The sequence below is a fragment of the Lineus longissimus genome, chromosome 18 (genome assembly GCF_910592395.1).
Source record: "Lineus longissimus chromosome 18, tnLinLong1.2, whole genome shotgun sequence".
NCBI lineage: Eukaryota > Metazoa > Nemertea > Pilidiophora > Heteronemertea > Lineidae > Lineus > Lineus longissimus.
In genome coordinates, this window is record NC_088325.1 from 14,791,666 (window position 1) to 14,812,429 (window position 20,764).

General features: G+C 42.4%; 2 protein-coding genes across 2 annotated transcripts; one reads left to right on the forward strand and one right to left on the reverse strand.

Annotated features, from left to right (window-relative positions):
* The first annotated feature begins 3,334 nt into the window (after nucleotides 1-3,334).
* Nucleotides 3,335-4,901, forward strand: LOC135502246 (thyrotropin-releasing hormone receptor-like). Its single transcript, XM_064794906.1, has one exon. The coding sequence runs from the start codon at nucleotides 3,335-3,337 to the stop codon at nucleotides 4,439-4,441; it is 1,107 nt and encodes a 368-aa protein (XP_064650976.1). The 3' UTR covers nucleotides 4,442-4,901.
* Nucleotides 4,902-5,280: 379 nt separating this feature from the next.
* Nucleotides 5,281-15,368, reverse strand: LOC135502247 (uncharacterized). The gene is made up of 17 exons (XM_064794907.1): nucleotides 15,104-15,368; nucleotides 14,577-14,849; nucleotides 13,889-14,176; nucleotides 13,344-13,619; nucleotides 12,873-13,121; nucleotides 12,290-12,574; nucleotides 11,757-12,014; nucleotides 11,197-11,469; nucleotides 10,570-10,854; nucleotides 10,026-10,289; nucleotides 9,363-9,638; nucleotides 8,836-9,108; nucleotides 8,066-8,344; nucleotides 7,557-7,682; nucleotides 6,715-6,876; nucleotides 6,207-6,485; nucleotides 5,281-5,991 (listed from the first exon to the last, which is right to left on the reverse strand). Exons 1-17 carry the CDS (start codon nucleotides 15,366-15,368, stop codon nucleotides 5,576-5,578), a joined length of 4,527 nt encoding a protein of 1,508 aa, XP_064650977.1. The 3' UTR covers nucleotides 5,281-5,575.
* Between the last annotated feature and the right edge of the window lie 5,396 nt (nucleotides 15,369-20,764).

Below are 20,764 nucleotides of genomic sequence, written 5' to 3' on the forward strand. Positions count from 1 at the left end.
TTTGGTGATGATGTCAGCGTGGCAGCTCTATCGTGAGAACAGCTGCCCCTATTGACATAGACTCCGGATTGTACATACTTACTTATGGACTAAGGACCTTCAGTGTCATATAGCACATGGGGCTTCTATTAGGGTCCTCAAATCAAGTCGGTTAGCAGCTTTCCGCCTGGCTGACTCCCATGTAAGGTCCTTCTCTCGGAGTCCCTTCTCCATGAATCGTCTCCAGGTTTCCTTAAAAGTTGTACAAGAGGCGAGAATAGTTTTCACCTCCGATGAGAATGCTTTACCGGAGGCGAGAACGGTTTCAATCTCCGATGAGAATGCTTTCGAGAATGCTTTCACCGAGGCCGCTCAATAACTAGTTAACAACATCACATCGATGCATCAAACTCTAATAACTGCCATTACATAGAAAATTGTTCCAGTACAAGCTGCAAAAATCACTTCAAGCGACTAATATCACTTGGGCGTGTACCACTAGATCTGATTATTTTGATAATTTTCTACGATCAGTCGTCAGAGGAAGCGTCAAATACGCTTCATGTTGCCGGAAGCAACTGTTTTGTGTTATCATCACGTGGCATCAAATGGGGCAGAAAATTGTCAGTCCAGTTCGACTGTTCACGCCGACTCTCTAACGACGTAGCAGGAAGGATTGATGAGTCACCAATTCGTAATTCGGCTTTCATACTTAGTCGCTCAAGGTACCAGGGAACTCTTCAAGTTCGTCGTCGATTAAGTACGTACATACACATTGACTACATAATTTTTCGTTCGTGGAGTAAAGTTTGTTTATCATAGTGTCGCCCCTACTAAAAAAGACTAGCGAGAATTTCCCTCGAGTCCGCTTTGACAGTGATGCTTTTCGGCACTCCCCTCAGTGTTAAGTGTTGCAGATCTCTCGCCATCAACATGATTAGAGTGGACTTTCCAATTTATTAATGTTCCCCTTAATGTGACAAAGACCACTGACTATCGACCATGGTAATGATGATAGCTTGCGAGGTCACGCATCCGGACTATCATCAATATTGCCCATCGAATTAGCCGTAATCGCAGATTTGCAACTCCCAGTGATGAATGAATACACACGGATGATCAAATGAACGCTTAGCTGTGTGGTGATAGGGATACAATAATTCTTTTAACTGACACGTTTACCTGTATATATTCAAGGAGGTAAATGTTACAACATGTTACAACATTTACTTAATATAAAGACTTGAATTTACTTAAGTGCACGAACCTTAAATTTTGAATCTGTCTTTTGAATTATCTCGTGTCGATTCGGGATTATGATTAAAATTTGTAAACATTTACACTGAATCGGTGCAGGAAACGATTACAGAAATCAAGGTAGGTCCGGCTCAGTGGTGAAATTAGTGAGATAACGAGTGCCAATCCGCCTATCATCACTAAGCATCTTCACCGTTCAAAAAGATGTCCGTTCCTGCCATCAAAAGGCATAGCCCCTTCCCTCGACATTGGAGACAGGGCTTAAATAATCTACACTCTCTTTACATCCTCTGATTCACTTGACCAAACATCAAAAGATGCAATTTACTTCGGAGTGATAAAAGTCTATTTGTTGACAACTCCAAGTGGAACTATATGTATATGTTTTTTCCTATGTTTCCCTGTTACACGTCATGTTTCTCTTTCGTTGAACCAAATAATAAAGATACCTTTTGTATTTTGCTCGTGCTGTTTTGTAATGATCGGCTATCGTGCAAATGAGGTTTCCCAGTATACTCAGAATGGGGTCTTTTTCATTTCTGAAAGCCATCTGCTGCATGCAAATTGCCGCAGCAACCTTCTTCGATGTTTAAGTATCGATGTTGACCATGAGTATAATTGCTGAAGAGCAGTGATTTATATTTGTCTTAGCATGATTTAGCTGCGCTTGGGAAGTTACCGATCATATTGCACAAAAGCAGTATTGGCTACTTCCTGACTACCGACGTTTCTCTGATTAGAACACAATAATGTCGATTGATGCGATCGCAATGGTAGATAGATTCCCCAGACGAATATCTCAGTTTTCCAGAACAATGATGCTCCGAGGCGAGGACGGCGAAGGGAAGGATGTTACCGTTGCCATGATCATTCGTAATTGGACGATTCCTGTCAATTCGAGTCCGAAGTACATGTAGCGAGGTTTACGGCTGGTCTTCTCATTGTCATTGATGATCCAATCTTCGGCTATATCAGTGTTTTAAACCTGAGGATATGTGCCTCGTGTTCTTTGTGGACTAACATGATAGCATAGCTGACGTCCTTGATATATGAGTTTTCCATTGATCCCTCATTGATGTCTCAACAAGGTTATCGGCAATTCAAAAACAAACGATTACCCTCCAAATTATTGTAATTGCAGGAAGAGGAAAAGAAGACGGTTCCTGCCTGAAGCTTGCTACCATCCTCAAAAAAAGATATTTGATCAATCTATTCGACAGACAAGTATGAATCATCACACAAGCATTTGATGAGCAAAAGCAAACTTCTTCTGATGTGGCCAGTGAGGTTCATAAGTGCGATTGTTCAAATTCAGCAAAAAAATAGTTCAGTTTAGATAACGACTCGACACTTCATTTTGATTTTTTGAAATTCGGAAAAATACGAAGGAATTAATGCGACTTTGGCAACGACGATCTATCTAATCGAGTGGCTAGACGTCTAGTACTTTTGCTGTGAAACGTTATTTCAATTCAGGCAAACAACCTGATTGATATTTGATCTGTATCATTGATTCTACAGGTGATGGCTCAACCGTCGGTAATTTTAATCCAAACCGAATGATTTTTCCATTAACAAGCAAATCTGATAAACAGGGGAGGAGGATTCAGATCAAGCCTACACCTTCTTATTATCCAGGAACAGAGACCAATATCAATATCAATGTACTCATACAGATACAACGTGATTAGATCATTTATAGTCATGTTTTATCACATGTTATAAGAGGGCACGGCCTTCTATAGGGCGTGACTCGACGTGTTCTTTCATCCGACAAATGCGCTATTGGTAAGGATAACCATAGGTTAAATGTTTTGAGGGCAAATCACGTGTTTGTCTTAATTGGTTTGATAACGAGACAAATAGAGTTTTCAATTATTGTTTTGTATAAATAAAGGCGATCACAGTTTTTGTTCTCACTAATAGCAAGACTCCTAAACACCCATCAGTAAATGAGAACGGATATTGGTGAGTTTCAGTTTAAGGAATTCATACCAAACTGGAAGTATTACATGTATTATATATAATACATGTATATATATTATACCATTCGTTATGTTTTATCTGCATGTTGCAATTTCCTTACTTCTTGCAGAAAATGCCCGAGCCAAACCTGTACACTCCTGCAATAGACCCTTGGAACGTGAATGGAACGACACCACCTACCGATGATCGAGCTAGCTATTGGGAATACCGGCTTGACATTGTGATCTGGAAATACTTTGCACCAATACTCTTATTTTGTGGCACGATATTCAACTTCACAACAATCGCTGTCCTAACGAAAACCAAATTTGGAAAGCAATCAACACGAATATTGCTGATTTCTCTTTCCGTATGCGACACGGCAGTGCTTTATACAGGACTGTTACGTCACTGGATACGGAGTTTCGGAACGGATGTGCGTACTCTCACAAACGCATCTTGCCCTGTGCATACTTTTCTTGTGTATTTCTCTCTTGATTTTTCCACCTGGATTCTAACTCTAGTTACGCTGGAGCGATTCGTCGCCGTTTGTTATCCATTCAAATCTCCGACAATCTGCACAGCCAAATGGACTTTAGTCTCGCTATTTTGTGTTGCCGTGTTTTTGTTCGTTCTTAACGGTCACATCCTCTATTACTATCGTATCAAAGATGGAAAGTGTACACCAGCGGCAGTCAAAGAGTATGGGGAGTTTTGGTCCGGTCCATGGTACTGGATGGACCTATTCGCAGTCGCCGGTTTCCCATTCACAGTCATACTCACCTGCAACACCTTAATCATAGGTAAAGTTAGCTGTGCGAAAATTCACAAGCGAAGGAGCCAGGTCCATCCAATTGGTGTGAATAGTGTAAAGAACCCTCAAGCAGCAAAGGTCACGAGTATGACCATTATGCTGCTCACCATCAACATCTCATTCGTTGTCTTGGTCTTTCCGTCTTGTATATTTTTCATTGTGACGCCACAAAAAGCAGCCGACACACACCAAGAAGTTCAAATTGACCTCGCATTCAGTATGACTAACTTCCTCATGTATGTTAATAATACAATAAACTTTTTACTCTATTGTGTCAGCGCTCCGAAGTTCAGAAAAGAACTAACTGGACTATTCCGCAAGCAGCGTCGTCCTGACCTTGATAATAGCGTGACCTTTGACCCGCGCCAAGGTCACTCAAGAACGCAAGTGTCTGTTATCAATTTACCTACAGTTGACATCCATTAGTGTTCAGAGATTGATATACGCCTTCCGTTAGGGGAGTTCAACTCCCAACATGCCCAATATATCACCGAGCTTAATGAAAACAATACCACATGTTTAATATATCACTAAGATTTACGTGGACAGTCCAATATGTCAAACATATCATCAAGGACGAAATTGAAGGGCACGCAATGCAATGCATGCAAAAGAAGATCTGGCCAAAATATCACACGACATTCGGAAAGTGAACGGCCTACCAATGATGATCGGAGCGAGCACATAAACGCGTGTTCGCCTTGCCCTCCAGCCAAGAACTTACATTGTCTACATGCATTAAACGTTATGACATCACATGGAATGTCGTATAAAAGCAACACTAGCTCGAAACCATTCGTCGAATGGTCTTTGTGATACAACAATTACTCGTATAGTACTGTTTATCCCAAGAACTTATGACAGCCTCATCAATTGATTCAGCCATGCACAGACATTACAAGGAATTACTAAACATTCAATTGTGTTGTGTTGGACCATCACTTATACTTGCTTTCATCACAATGAAAGCGCTTGCTATTATGCAAGACTGTTATTGATACTATAAGTAACTGGTCTGGCGTACTCGTTCACGACAACCAATATACAGTCACTCCTCACACATCATCATACTTTCACTTACCTGTTTGTTCGTCTCTGAGCGGTTGGACAAAATGCACCAACACGATATGTGTTTGGACAAGTTTCAAGTGTAGACTTAACTGGCGTTAAGTGAGCTTTAAAGGCAATACGTTAAGGACCTGAGGTAAACCGCATTCCAAATAAGCATTTAATCAACATAGCCAAGGCGGCCGCGTGAAGGATCAAAGGCCGTTGGCGATGCCGCCTTAAACGCCGATGCGGAGACACCTTAAATCCTAGATCGCGCACATAAACTTTATTCATACACAAGCATGTCTTGAGCCCGTTTCATATTGAGAATGCTACGCTCTACTCAAAGTTTGAATACGTCATTTTTTCTGTGATACCCCGTACACAATATTGCTTCCGGATCGGCTCGATAGGGGGATATTTGGTTAAACTAACATGGTGATACTCCTCCCGAGCAGATAGGAAACAGTCTCCATGCATTATCGACTCTGCTTGTAGCGCCCAGTAGTTTCACGCATGGAACCACTTATAGGAGAACGGGGAACCACAAGCAGAGTGGATGATACAATAGGTGAACTCACCTATCTTGAAAACCTTTGTGGCCTTCGCGCTCTCCAAAGCACCTGATTTGGTGGTAATGATGGCCGTATACTCTTTCCCATACTCCAATTTTGGCATCACAACTTCGAGTGATGCATCGGTGCCAGCAGCTCTTCTTCTTCGCAGGGATGCTTTACCACCTGTGGCAGTGTTGGTATTGGGGATGGTCTTCTCAAAGACTTTAACTGCTTTTTCCCACGTCCTGACGATGTAACTTTCGAAGACACCTTTAGTCACCGCGGTCCATTTCAGGGTGATGCTCTGGCTAGCGTCCGTTGTGACAATGTCGCTGGTCGTGATGGAGGATTCAAGGATTTCCATTGGCCCTGGAGTTTAAAGTAACGATGTTGAGTTACAAGTTCATCGCCCATGGCAAAACCGAGCCCCCATTTTGGTTCAATGTAGACAAGAACATGAATAGATCGGTGCACAATTCCTTAGGCAGAGGTGACAGACAAACAGAGATTTTGTGGTGTCTTGATAATATTTTCCAATCTCGACCAGAATAAAGAGATAAGTTCACTTTGATTAGGTTTCTTACTGGTTTGGAAGGTCACGATTGCTGGTTCACTCTCCACGGCCCCTTTTTTTGTGGTAATTTTTGCTGTGTGCGTCTTCCCAGGAACAAGGTTTTGTAACTCGGCCTTTAGCGGGTTTGTAGCTCGTGGGAGGGACGCTGGGGCCGCACTTGATGGGGCCGGATAGACGCGGACTTCGTAAGAATCAAAGAAGCCATTAGTGACAGCCTCCCATTGGGCGGATGCAGTGTTGGCTAGGACATCGATGATGCTGATTTTATCAGCTTTTGGAGCTTCGGGTCCTGAGGATGAAAGTGAATGCAGCTTGAATACTAACTAGTTGGTACATCATGTAATAACACACACTGATAAACACAACAGAAGCATGGACGTTGCACAGAGTTCTGCTATGAGCATGTTTCTTTTGATTGAACAATGTTAAATGGGTTGGATACATGCATGAACGTTGACCAAGCTGGGCTGAGTACTCGAAAGTTTCTTAATCTGGTAAAAGGAAAAGACAGAACATACTCGTGGTAAAAACCTTTGTTGTAGGATCGCTCTCCTGGTCGCCCAGTGTTGTCACAATGCGCACCGTGTACAGCCTTCCAGGCGTCAGGTTGGAGAGCCGGACAACATGAAGAGTGTCTTGCCCGGGGCACCCAGGGACTGTCTCGGTCGTGGTCACTGCGCCTACAATTACACAGGGTTATTCAATGTAACGATGATGAAAATGAACTTCATCGGGAAAATAATTAACTTGAAAATTTAACCAATATTGAACAAGGAAGCAAACCCAATTCCGATAAATTGTATAACGTGAAGAACAGCGAAACCATTTGCAAATGTTACAATCTTTCAGTCAACATCCTTTATGTCTGTTTGTTCATCTTATACCTATGCAAATTACAGTCTGCCACATATCTTGAGATTTGTACTTAATGTTATAATACATCACCAGCACATCCTTGGAATGTTCATAACAAATGTGATAATATGCATACATAGGCTACATGAAGCAGCCCCTTGCACTCACAGTCTTATTGGAACGAACCAATATCATTACACCCGGTGGAAGTCTATACCACTACCCAAAAAAACCAATGGACAAACAAATGCAGTCTTTGACTTATCTCCTTCTCGCATCTTCACCTGGTAATATCCACATTTTAGATCCATAGTTGAAAACCAATGGTAACCTAATAACTTATGGAGTGTCAGGACAAACCAGGATGTACAGAGGTAATAGGCTAAAAGTGACACCAGAATGAGGCTCAGTTCAACATTCATACATGGTGTCACAAAAACTAGGCCGTAGAATAATCTGGCTACACGTGCATTACATTATGTAGCTTCTCCAGGTTTGTTCATACCTGATATTATTCGGTCTACTTTGTAGAAATCAACTGATCCTATCAGTATTCCTGCCCAGCCTACAGTGGCCTCGGTATCTGTTATGTTGACAACTTCCACCTTAGCTTCTATTACGGCTGATGGTTCTGAAATAATATGGATATTGAACAAGTGAGATATCACTACACCCTACATCAGTAATGAAGGCAGTTATATGTGTCATTGCTTCATTTGTACATCTGTAAACGGCCCAAGTTCTACGCTCGCACTTGTGAACGGGTTGTGTATCACTGTGTTCATTCGCCATGCCCAGCAGTTAGTGAGATATCCGATGCAATTGGAGCTCTTAACAGGTTTTACCAAAATACATGTACATACATATTTGAAATGTAGCTTATGCGAACCTAGCCAATCGTGGTATTTGGATTTGAGTAATAGAGTAATAGGAACTGGCTGTGCATCTAACTGACACAGTTTTAAAAACGAGGCTTTCAAAACTAGGCACTAGTATAGGATAATCGTAACTTACTTGTAGAGAATACCTTCAAAGCTGGAAACCCATACAATTCCCCAAGCTTTGTTTTTACGCTGAAATCATATTTGGTGCCAACAGAGAGGTTCTCCAGAGTGCATCTCTTTTCGTTATCCTTCCCAACTCTGTCGGGTTTCGGTTTAGCGTCGCCAGTAGTCGGCGTCAGAGTTAACTCGTATTTGTCAACATCGCCAATAGTAATGGCAGACCATGTTACTGTTGCAGTGGCGCCAGAGACTGTGATCACGATAGTCTTGGTGTCAACTGTTTGTGGTACTAGAAAAGAAATTGAATATGTTGAAGCGTAATCAATCATTCGTGGATACATTTGCTTTATATTATGAAGAATTACAAGGTATTGATTGTAAAGAGGTGCTCAATAACGATACATTAATGCTTTTGAGTCATGTGACGATTTTTATAAAGCACTTTCTAATGAGACTGGTATGTTCCAAGTTCGTTTCACAGCAAGTGTCACTATCAAATGTCTCCTCCACAGAGGTAATCATGGAAAAGTGGCCTTCGTCATTTCAGTGCACAACTAAGCTAGACATGTGAAGGACAAAACGCTGAACAGACTGGGTTCGAACCAAAGACCCTTAGATTGAGCGGCGGACACTTTATCCAGTACGCCAGTAAGCATGTTGCACAAGGCTGGGGGTCGCATTGGTGACACTGCCTCACCTCATCAAACTTCTTGTATATATTAACGTTAAGAACTATTTGACAATAATCAAGGTGTAATGGACATGATAAGTTCCACTTACATGTTTTAAATTTCTTATCTTTGCTATCACTCAGCGATTCCCCTGATTTTGCCTGCACGTTAACTGTGTACTCTGTACCAGGAATAAGCTCCTTCAGTTCGGCCAGTGGAACTGCAACTTCTTTTGGATTTGTTGCCTTCCCTGTGGCAGTGGGGACATATGTGACAACATAGCCCTCGACGACCCCAATGGTGACAACTGCCCAAGTCACCTTAGCTGTGAAGTTTGAAACATCAGTGATCTCAATCGTCGACCAATCTACCGCATGTGGTTCTGAAAAGAATGACATGAGGGATTTAATTTAGTACCCTAAATCAAACTACGAGGGTGAAAAACGGCTCTCTACCTCTTTTTAAATGTGATAGCCCGAAAATTTAAGATAAAGGGCAGAAAGGTAGATGGGAAATAAAGCCTTGAGGAAAACTACCCCTGCATTGATCCTCATGCTTGAGAACTGTGAATAGAACACAATGAAAGGCCTAGCTCCTCCCCACCTCTTCAAATGTAATTTTGATATGTGTACTTACTGGCGTAAAATATCTTCCACACCGCCTCACTCGAAAGAGCCTGCCAATTTGCCTGAATGCTGACGTTGTACTTTGTCCCCGGCGTCAGCTTATCCAAGTCAGTTTCCAATGTTTCGTCTTTGTTGACTGATTTGGCGTTGGCATCACCAGTGGTCGGATTTATCGATATCTCATAGGTGTCGACAGATCCGCGTGGGACCTTTCCCCATGTGACCTTGGCTGACGTTTCCCGAATATCATGTACAGTTACCGTGGCAGAAGCCGGACTCTCGGGAACTGAAAGAAGAGGCGTTGAAGTCAAAGCTATATTATCGTGATCATTTACTGACTGAACTACAACCAGCCGGGTTTACTGTTGTGAGACAGGGTTTGGCACGGCAAAATACGGAAGTGTCATAACTTGCTTCAACGCAGGCCTGAATACCAAGCATTTTGATCACGGGGAACACTTATTCTGGCCTCTGTTAGTCAGAAAATAAGCTAAAATCAGCATGAAAAACACGTTTTTGTGACTTTTTGGGAGTAGTCCCCTCACCCCTCCCCCTCACCATACCCCCTAAATCATTATTTGGAAACCAGTATCGATCACCATATGAGGTATGGCAGTGGATTTTTACATCATAGAATCAAGCGTTAACTACAAGCACTTCAGGAAAAACTTACGTGTAAATACTTCCCTAGTCGTGGGATCGCCTACCATGGTACCAGACTTGGCCTTGATGCTCACGGTATAGGCAGTCCCAGGCTCGCACCCACTAACTAAAGCCAACGGCTTACTAATCCCTTCAGGAAATGTTATCTTTCCTGCAAAGTTGTCGATGGTCATCGAGAATGACTCATAAGTTCCTGTGACGGCTTTCCACGTGACATTAGAGCCCGTCAGCCATGGCTCTGATTTAATGGAGTCTTGGATGACCGAGCCAGGTTCTGGAAGACGAAGTATATGCACGGTGACACGTATCAAAGTACCACTAGGTACTTACATGTGCATGTATATGCAAAGTAAATAGCAAAGGTCTAGTTTCGCTGATGCCGAAGAACAATCTTCAGAAAAAGGGTTCTATAAAATTACCACCTGATTTTGTATTGGGGATAAGACTTTCATTTCTCAGACTCGGTGTTTTGATGGCACTCCTGAATTAAACTTTTATTCATTTGTAAAAAAAAATAGTAGGCATCCGTCAATTTTGAGGTGACCCCTACTTACTGGTCCTGAATGCCTTTTCCGCCTCATTATTTTTTATAAGAGGATCTTTGAAAGCTAATTTGATGAAAACGGTATACTCCACCCCAGGTATGAGGTTGCTCAGCTTCGATTCCAAGTCGGCTGCACCATTTGCGACTAAATGTGGCGTCACGGCTGTCCCCTTGTCTGGCTGTATCGAGATGTTGTACTTCTGAAATACACCCTCGACCAGTGACCACTTGACAGTAGCGCTGGTTGACGTGATCGTATCGATGATAATGCTTTTCGCATTTACGACTGCCTCCACTGAAAATTAAAAGTGACTGAAACATTGATTGGTAATGAGTGTCGCGGCCACTGTAGAACTTATTAGGTCCACTCATGCTTACAAGCAGCAAAGCCATGTTAATTGCGTTGGCGTGTGAGATATATAAGTTAAAGGTAATAAAAGCTGATTGTGTCATAGTGTTAGCCCGAAATTTACAGATTCAAACTTCCTGGGAGGTGGTACAAGGTAGTCTCTGGTAAAATAATAAAATCCAATATGACCAGGTCCTGGTGCGGTTGTGTCCGTTAGGGGCGCCTCAAGTCATTCTCTCAGAACCACAAAACTTGAACAGATGATGTGTAAATACTAATAAAACTTACGATTTTTCTTATAAAAAATATGTTTGTCCGTGCTCGTAGTCTCAGTCAATTCAGTATCACTAGAGCAAGCAAGTGCCTTCAGTTGACATGGCGTCGAGGCTGGAGACTTGGGCAAGGCGCCATCGTACCGGAAACCGACACATTCTTTCAATTGGTTACACTCGTGCTTGCATTTGGTAAGATCGGCACCTGCGTATTTCGAGAATGCGGTATTTTTGCATGCGGCACCTTGGATGCCAGGGGAGGAAGTGTAACCTTCAATCTCCCAATCCACTGAAACGTAAAAATATATATGAATTAGAAACATTCCAGCGGGGTCTTCAGATTTGGCGTGGGACCACTCTATTTTGTACAAGCGAACTGTGCTTTGAGTGCCAGAAGAAGTATCTCTTAATTGTATGGTTTTCTAATACATTCAGTAAGTCAGTAAAGACGAGCACACTCTTGTAAATAAAGGTTTGGGGTCTTTAACAAAATCAACCAACACTAATAATCACCCCTGCTGAAATTCAACACTTGAAATGACAAAGTATCAAAATAAAAATATGTACTAAACTTACGATCACATTTCCGAGTTGACATTGTGCCAGCAAGTGCCACGACCAAAGCGCTTTCATACAAGGAACACCCACTCGGATCTGAGCCTCTGGGTTCGGTGAACTTGATTGAAAGACACGGATCGGTTGAGAGAAGACACAGGTTCTGACAACTTGTCTCATCTTTGGCGAACAAAACAGTCCGTTTTATGGTCAGCGTAGCGACCTCTATGGCCTTATCCCATTTAATAGATAGTCCTTCCGAACATATGGCATTATCTTCTGTTGGAATGAAATGAAATGATTAAAATGACAAAAAATATGCAACAAGTCGAATTGTATGACGTAGCTTTCTTCCCCAAGCACAGTCTTTCGGAAGTCGTTTTTGCTCTATCTGATATTGCTACGCCATTGTGATCAGGTTCAACTGTATGCGCAAGCGTACAGGAATTCTTTGGGCAAAACATTATCGCAGTCATGTCTCGGAACCAACCTGAACAATAAACCCCGTCGGTTGACTGAGTAAGGCAATGGGCCATACAATCATTCAGACTCACCGAAACATGTCCATTCAGCGTAGACAAGATCTGCATCCATCCAGTCCCATTCATCCCAGTCAGCGTCAGTGACGGTGCCGCCATTTGCCTTCGACAAGACACACTCCTTGGTCGAAGGCTTGAACTCAACAGACAGACATTTCAAGCGAATCTCGCTTTCACATGCCTTCTTGCAGGCGGCCATGTCTGCTGTCTCGAGAACGAGGTCATCGTGGTAACGGATATGTTTGTGCAGATAGTCCACCCACATTAGATCAAGTTTCGCCGCGCACAAAACGGGAGGGACTGAAACAGCATTTTTTTTAAATTAATAGGTTTGACAGATCAACTTGTTCAAGAAATTGCCCACTTACTACTTATCAGGTCAAATAGAATACTCATATGAGAGACGTCGCATTTGATGCTAGTACGACAAGGGACGTGGTCGTTGTGTTTTAATCATGACCTAATTCAGCGACTTGTTTGACTACTTTTGTATTGCATAACAATGTGCATACCCTACCTCCTATCCGGATACTTCGCTAGAAAACAGATACCCAAAAAACACAATCCAGTCGCCAAACTTGGCATCGCATTTTCATACCTGGTTCTACCACAGGCTCTTTCACCCAAACCGCGCTGAAGTCATTCTTCACCGGTCCATCATTCGGACACACAGTGGTGTAGATCCGACACTCATCGGGGAAGAAGAAGAAGGACCTACAGGCTTTCTGTCCATCGCAGGCCAGCTTACACTCCTCGATTTTTGTTGTTGTAAACTTGTCGAGACTTTGGTGCTTTTCGACGTCGCAGCTACCTTTGTTTGTTGTATATCCTGGGAGACTGGTGATGACTGTTAGAAAAATTGTTGTGAGTCACGAATAAAAAAATGGACGCCAATGTGAAATGTTACTCTATGAGCACATCTCTGAGGCCAGCATCTGACCAGAGAGTGTCTCTCACGTCTGATTGTACAGCACAGGCCTATGTAGAATTAGACAAAAAAGGTTCATCGAAAAGTGAACAAAGACAACTTCTTGAGGCAAGGACAGGGGGGTTATGGTAATATACTCACAAGGGCATTCCCCTGAACCATGATTATCCGTCGTCGAATCCACGATAACCAATGCTGCGTCCCGATTTTCTTTACTCAATTCGCACTGCTTCGTTTTATCATTATAATTGTAAGACCAACAATGGAAATCCTTTTCCATTTCGCAGAGTGCTTGGCAGCTTCCCTCTGTAGTAGTTCCGTATATGACCTTCTCCTTTGCTTGGTCGAGCGTTGCCTTTTTCAATTTTTGTTGTTTCCAATTCCATATAGTGTTGACTGGGCAGATTCGCGTTGGATCTGAAGCAAAAAGGGCGTATGATACCGATAGCATTTTATCATCTGGCTTCTTTACTGATCATCGTAGAAAACCCACGTCACCTTGAGGCTAACCCCATCACAACAACCAAACGGGAAGATTTCGCAGCCAGCTAAAATTAAAGACACGCTATTAGGAAGGTTTCGTTTCATTACAAACGACGAGCTACCCACTACGAAGGTCTTAAGAACTCACGGATGACTTTTTGCACTGCTAAAGCCTACGTATTAAAGACATGTATCATACTTACACGTGCAGTCCCATTGTGAAAACAGCATAAGCGGAGCAACAGTATCACTTTGAAAATTGATGAAATCACTTCTTGGCATGTCATCCATTGCCTTCTCCGACAATAAACACAGCAGGTCACCAGCAGCAAACCTTACAGATCGGCAGTTCATCCGCATCTCATTGAGACAAGCATTCTGACACTCTGGCATCGTCTTAATATTGCTGACGGTGATGTCACTGTGGTACTTGATAAAGCTGTTCTCCAAGGTTATCCATTTCATTGTGCCGTTCTTGCACAGGATCTCTCCTAAAACAAATAATTTCCATGTACAGGATGTCCGAGAAAAAAACGTAGATTGGCACCATTAGCATTTTACTAAAAGTAGCTGGAGCTTCTAAGGTTCATGAGAAACCGAATGAACGTTGTTTGCAATCAGCTTTCCTGCTCTGGACCAAAAGGCGCGAACAGAAAATAAACCCATAGAAAACGTTACGTGTAGACCCTTGGGTCGTGCTCTCCCCTTGCATTGAAGTTCTAACATATCAGGAACGTCGAATGTGCCATTTCCCAGCACGGAGTATTACTGAGTAGATACTGATCGAGTAGGGGGTGTCGGACCCCTTTGGCGCGCCTCTATCAAAGGGACCCAGCAGTAGAGACAGGCCTTTAGTTCAGCTTGAAGTTAGCTTACACAGCGCTTACGCACCTCGACAGGTCCATTCCTCTAAGTTTGCCTGAGTATTTTTGTTCATTGATTCTTTCGCCAGAGTTCGACTCGACTCCCCATACATTTTGCATGTCGGCAAATTGTTCAAAAACGTCACTGCCAGGCATTGGAAGGCCGTCTCTTGCAGGCACCTTGTCCGGCAGGTCGCGTCAGTGACCACGTCGTACTGCTGGCGGTCATACGAGTAGGGGGGAAGCATATTCTCAAATGTTCGCCACTTTAGCTTCCTTGGGTAAAGACAGTCAGTAGTGCCTGAAACGTGATAAAAATATTTTGTGTTTAAAGTAATTCTTAGAAGGATTGAAAAGTTTATATTAGTTCTAAATTCACTCGTTCTCGTGACGCACTGTGATGTCAGGGTACAGGGAGTTACAGGTGTAAGTGCCTGACGATTCTGATTGGCTATTTCATTATACTAGAGTCAGCGTCTTGCATAGAAACGGGAGCCTTGTGTTCGACGATGATGGGAGGAGAGACCCAGCGCCGGGAATTCGTCATGTGCATACCTCTACAATCCCATTCGTGAAACTCTGTGCCGCCTGCCGTCTTTGATATATCAGTAACGGTCACAGTATCGCTGTTGTCAACGGATACGACGCACGCTTCCGTTGCCTTCGTGTACTCGTACGAGCGGCAGTTCACCGATGACGTATTACACTTCGTGGCACACTCGGCAACTGTCGGAATCTTCGAGTGTGTGATGTCATTGTGGTCAACTATTTTGGTATCCTGTTTTACCACCTGGTGTAAAGTGCCCTTTTCACATGTCATTGGAAATTTGGAAGCTAAAGAAAGATGCAAATATTAATAACCACGGCGGCACGTTATCACTTTTTCATCCAATATCCTGAACATGCTGTTTAAAGACCCTACACGTGGGTTAATCATTAGGTTCAAGCCATTGGCAACGAATCGGCATTTCCAGAAAACTGGACTGATGAAAACTTGAAAGTGTGCCTCGGGCTTCTGTCTACAGGTATTAGTATAGGTTTGTATAACGACTGGATAATAAACATTTGGGAAAATCAAAATGAATGTGCATAAACATATTGCATCTTCGCGGTAACGAAATGACACACTACATACTGAGTGACCAGGAGTTTTGGACTTTCGGGACAGCGATCTGTACATGATGAGAACATGAACCAAAATCTGGTGACACATTCCCGCGGTGCTCGGGCATCAACTGACTGTAACAATTCTGCGCCTTGCATAAATTAACATGATTAGGTCCAATCACGTGACCGAACAACATGTACTTACATTTACAATACCACGTATACAGCTTAGTATTGGCTTTGGCAGTTCTTATGTTTTTCGTGTAGAGGGTGCATTTCGTATCGGTGACAGAGAAAGACCTATGAAAAATACAGAATGATATATGAATAATCACCTTGAAAAGGAATTAGTTGTGGACCAACAAATGCTACCCCTGCTCTCTAATTGAAATTGATGAGGGAATGAGGCTCAGATCGTACCAAACTCCCAAGTATAAGAGACGCCCAACTGCATTACATCTGCGGAGGAATATCTGTGATGGAGTTGTGGTGGACGTACTATCATAACTATGCGGCTGTCACCAAAGTTCAGCAAGGGCGAGAGCGATAATCGGTGGCTGACTGAATAATAACAGCACTTTACCGTGATGGAATCACCATGACGACCCTTGTAACGGATGTGCACGCATGGACAGGATTCTTGATAATTTTTGATAGAATAACCATCGATCCGTTCAAATTGGTCATCTGGGACGGAATTCACCACAGCGCTGAGGCGCCAATGTTTATACCCAAGAGAGCCTAGTAACAGAGAGTGGTTTTTGTGTCTGACGGAAAGATAGATGTCGCCGAAAACTTCAAAAATATAATCAGATTACACAAGACCAATTCACCATCTCCCCCAGATAAACATATTTGATATTAAGAATGTATACTTTAAGCTTCCTTTCATTGTTATTGCAAAAAAGGATATCAAATTTCTTCTGCAAAATGAGCATCTGAAAGCTTTGTGTTGGCCATTATTGGTGATGACCACTTTCGAAAAACAACCATTCGTTATCAAAGTTGGTCGCGCGCAAGCTACGGGAGGGATGAAAAAAGATTAAAAACTGAGTGGGCCAAATTCATAAAGGGTGTTTAGCTTAAAACAGCGTTTAACTACTGAATAGACAGATTCTGGCCCTTGATGTGAATCTTCACAGAATATGAATAGGCCCTGAAACTGATTAGAGAGAAGTTGTACATGTCTAACCCTTAAACACCCTTTATGAATTTGGGCCACTGTTTTAATAGTTGGAGGCGATGTTCAGTCGTGTAGCGTAATGGACCTGGCACTCCCCGGGGTTTTGATGAATGCTTTTTCTGTTGAGTGCTCTTTAAATATTCATTCTAACCTAGGAAACATCACATATTGTTTGGCATGTCAATGGGTTGCTAATGATAGTTTTTTTTATGTCTATCTTTTTAATGCACATTAGCAAATATGGATTAAAGACCTATACTATACTTGAAACTACATGTAGCAAATTGAAGGACTCACTTGCACTCTTTCTGCTTTAGGCATTCCGTTTTACAAGGCTCCACGTCCGCGCTTGATAAAGTGACGTCTTGGGCAATCTCATACGTTGTGTCTATGGTTGTGTGGTCCGTCATCACCCATGTCACAACGCTGTTTGGGGGACAAGGGTTCGTGGCATCCTTGGCTATAAGAGAAAGGGAACAATTAGAGTATCTGTTGATATAAAGGGGCGGAGGTAAATGTGAAAATTATCAATGAGCAAATTGTTGGTGAAGATTAGTTATCTATTTGCAAATGTCCCACTTATTAACCTAATAATTAGGCCTGTTAAGGGCTTAAATTAAGCTTTTACCGTGTTTAGTTTAGTGTGAGTGGTATTAATCGGTGATGTCTATCTTTGCAAAACCACTTGGATTATTATAGCCCTGCAACAATTCCTTGAAAATGGAACTGTGGAAGTTTTAGCTCACCAACGCAATTCCACTCCGAGTATTCAACGTCAGCGACTACTTCCGTCAGAACCTCAAGGCTTCTGGGCAGTGTACTCCGTCTGTCCTTGCTCAGTTTGCATTCAAGCTTGGTCGTTGCGTACTCGATTGATGCACACAGGAACAGTGTCTCGACTTGGCAGAGTGTCTGGCAGGTGGCCTTGTCGGGGACCTCCGTAATGGTCTTGCGATCCCGTCCCTTCATGACTGTAGTGGGAAGATTCGTGGACCACTCGATCTTAAAGTCGCTTGGACATATTGTATCATCTGAAAAAGAATTTTATAAAAGCGACTCGTAACCATCGGTATATGGTGAATCGAATTTAACATTCAAATAATGGCAAATATTATAGATACTACTTTTTAAGGCATATGTGACCACTGACCATATTTTGGAGGGTCAACCTGGACGTTTAATTTACCTGTCCAGGGTCCGGTTGTTCAAAAGCACAGAAGTCACGTTATCCTTAACGTTTACCTATCCTTGAGGACGTTATCTCTTTCAGCTAAACCCATTAAATATTCACGTTAAGACTTATGCAAGTATCAATTCTTTTCTTGTACCCCCCTCCTCAAGGGTAGTTAAGCTATCACCACTAATCTTTGCCGATGCTTGAGTAGTATTTATTTTTCCTTTAGTGAAAATTTGGCGAAGCTGGAAAGAATAAGGATGCTAATGTGTCGATGTCTTGTCGAACATACAGCATTACCCAGTAAAATTAGTTCGGTTACTTTATATGACGGTGATAACTGATATATTGTTGATGGTGATGTCTTGACGAAAGAAAAAGTAGCATTGGTGAAAAAAGGGTGATGCTTGAGCCTTAAGATGTCGTTATAGGGTGATAAGGTGTCGTACCCTTGAGGAGGGGGGGGGGGGTACAAGACATGAATTGATACTTGCATTAACGGCGCCGTTAATGCTAACGTGGTTTTGAACAACTCAGCCGTTGGGGATAATGCCCCTGCTTACCAATATGTCGGCAGCTTGAAGTTTTACACAAATGCTGATTTCTGATATTGATTTTCACTAGTTTTGCGAGGCATTTTTTATCATGGCTTGTGGATTTCAGCAGGCCTGTGGGTACGCCTTGTTTTAGTTCAGTTTCAATTAGTTTCAGATTCAATTATCCCGAGTCCTGCAGAAAGCCATGTTTGTGAAAAAACATACCTAAGTTGTCCGTTTAGCAGAGTTTTACGGACAGGCTTTTCGGTCAAAATCACGGTATTTGAAACCCACCTTAAAGGAGACTTTGTTAGGCAATTTACATTTTAATGGCCTTGCGCTGTCTCCCGAAACATTCTTGTAAACACCAATCAATTTCTAGCCCGATCCCACGTAATCTTTCAGGTCGTAGAAAAAATTTTAAAAAATCTAAAAAAAGAATTTAATACCTTTACAACGCCACTCTTTATAAAATGCATTCGTGGTCGCCGTAAGCTTCGCTGAAGTCAGGGCCCTGTTGTGTGACAAGACCGTACACGCCTTGTCGTGGAAGTTGATCGCCAAGCACAGTATGCGCCTCTGGTTGAGACACGCCTCTTGGCACAGTGCCAGAGTTTGCACAGCTTCGAGATCTACACTGTTGTCACCTGTGAGGAGGAGTCTTTGACCCGGGTAGGTCACCCACTCAAATGTATATGATGGCGGACACGGGCCTGCAATTGGCAAAGACATTCTATGAACTCATGTGACAGTGCCGTATTTCACTTCTTCAGTGTCTCATTCGTAACTTGTGGAGGGACTAATAATATTCTTTCGTCGGATCAGCATCGAATCTGCACGTAAAATGAAGTCGGAGTACAACACGTGATAGTCCAGCTCGTTCCGGATCAAGATGGCAGTATCAGTATCGCAAGTAGGGGGTAAGTACACAGTGTTTCGGTGAGTCGAAAGGTGAGTGGAGAATTTCGAATTTGTGATTTTCGTGGAAATATACTATCTTGATTTCTCTGAAAGATCCTCATCATCAGTTTTTGTTTGTGTGGCCGTGTATATAACGGTGTTCAGACAGTCAGTAAAAGTCAAGTGAATATCTACATGTATTTCAGCCTCAACTGAAATGATTATACATGCTTGGTCAAGTTTCCATCGCCAAATTTCCTTTAATATTCATTTAATCGCAACAAAACTTAGCAGAGTTTGAGATTATGATCTTTTCTCGAAGAAATGGCCATTCAATAAGATATAGGTCCCAGGGTTTTCGCTCACAAGGGAAATATTCTACCCTTTATTGGCCAGCTTGACCGCTCCTGCGGGAAATGCACGGGAGGCTATATTTGGCTATAGCAGTCTATTGTAGTGTATTGGGCGTGTATTTATAGGTTGTCGGGATGTGCAGTGGCAGACCAATACTTCGTCCCCAGAAGGGACGAAATGCGAGGTGCCTGGTTGACGAAACAATGGCCTGATTGGTTGGCTAGCCTTGTGACGTCAAACTATTTTAATAGAGACTGGAATTTGACGGCAATTCACTCGTCATGAACTCGAGTTGGGGGCGTAAGCTTCCGGTGTCCGGTCACATGTTTTTATGTAGGATGGGTAACCTCGATCCAAGTGAATAATCTGCAATATCAGAGCGCTCGGTATGACAGTGCATCCACTGTATGCACTGAAAATGTATGGCTCCCCTCGGTTAAATCAACGAGGCTTCCTCAACCCTACGCTGCGCGGCGGATAGGGTCGAGGTTACCTGGACTACATAAAAATAAAATATTTACTTTTTTTCGGCCTATTGACCATCTTGTTCGTGCGGTCAATACAGCAGAACAAAACACACCATAATTTCATAATAGCAATTTGATTGTTCATCCTTCACAGGTGTCAGCAATCAACCGATTGCGTTAAACGTTACCAATATCAATTACCACATGGGATAATATTTAAAGTGATAGAACGCTTTTCAATTAATTGTGTGTGTAAAAAGTGTAGTTTAGGTAGATTCACGCTTATTGACTTATTTTCATAAGGATATTGAAATTACGAAATTTGGCGTGTAGTTTTATAATTGATATACCTGTCGAACAAAAAAAGTGCAAAAGCTAGATGCCTGAAATGTGATGCATGAACAAACTTTGTCCGTATTATATTGTGTTCGGAATATCAGTGGTAAATTGAATAAGTAGAAATTTAAGAAATTCAGGGCGTTTTTAGCCCACTTC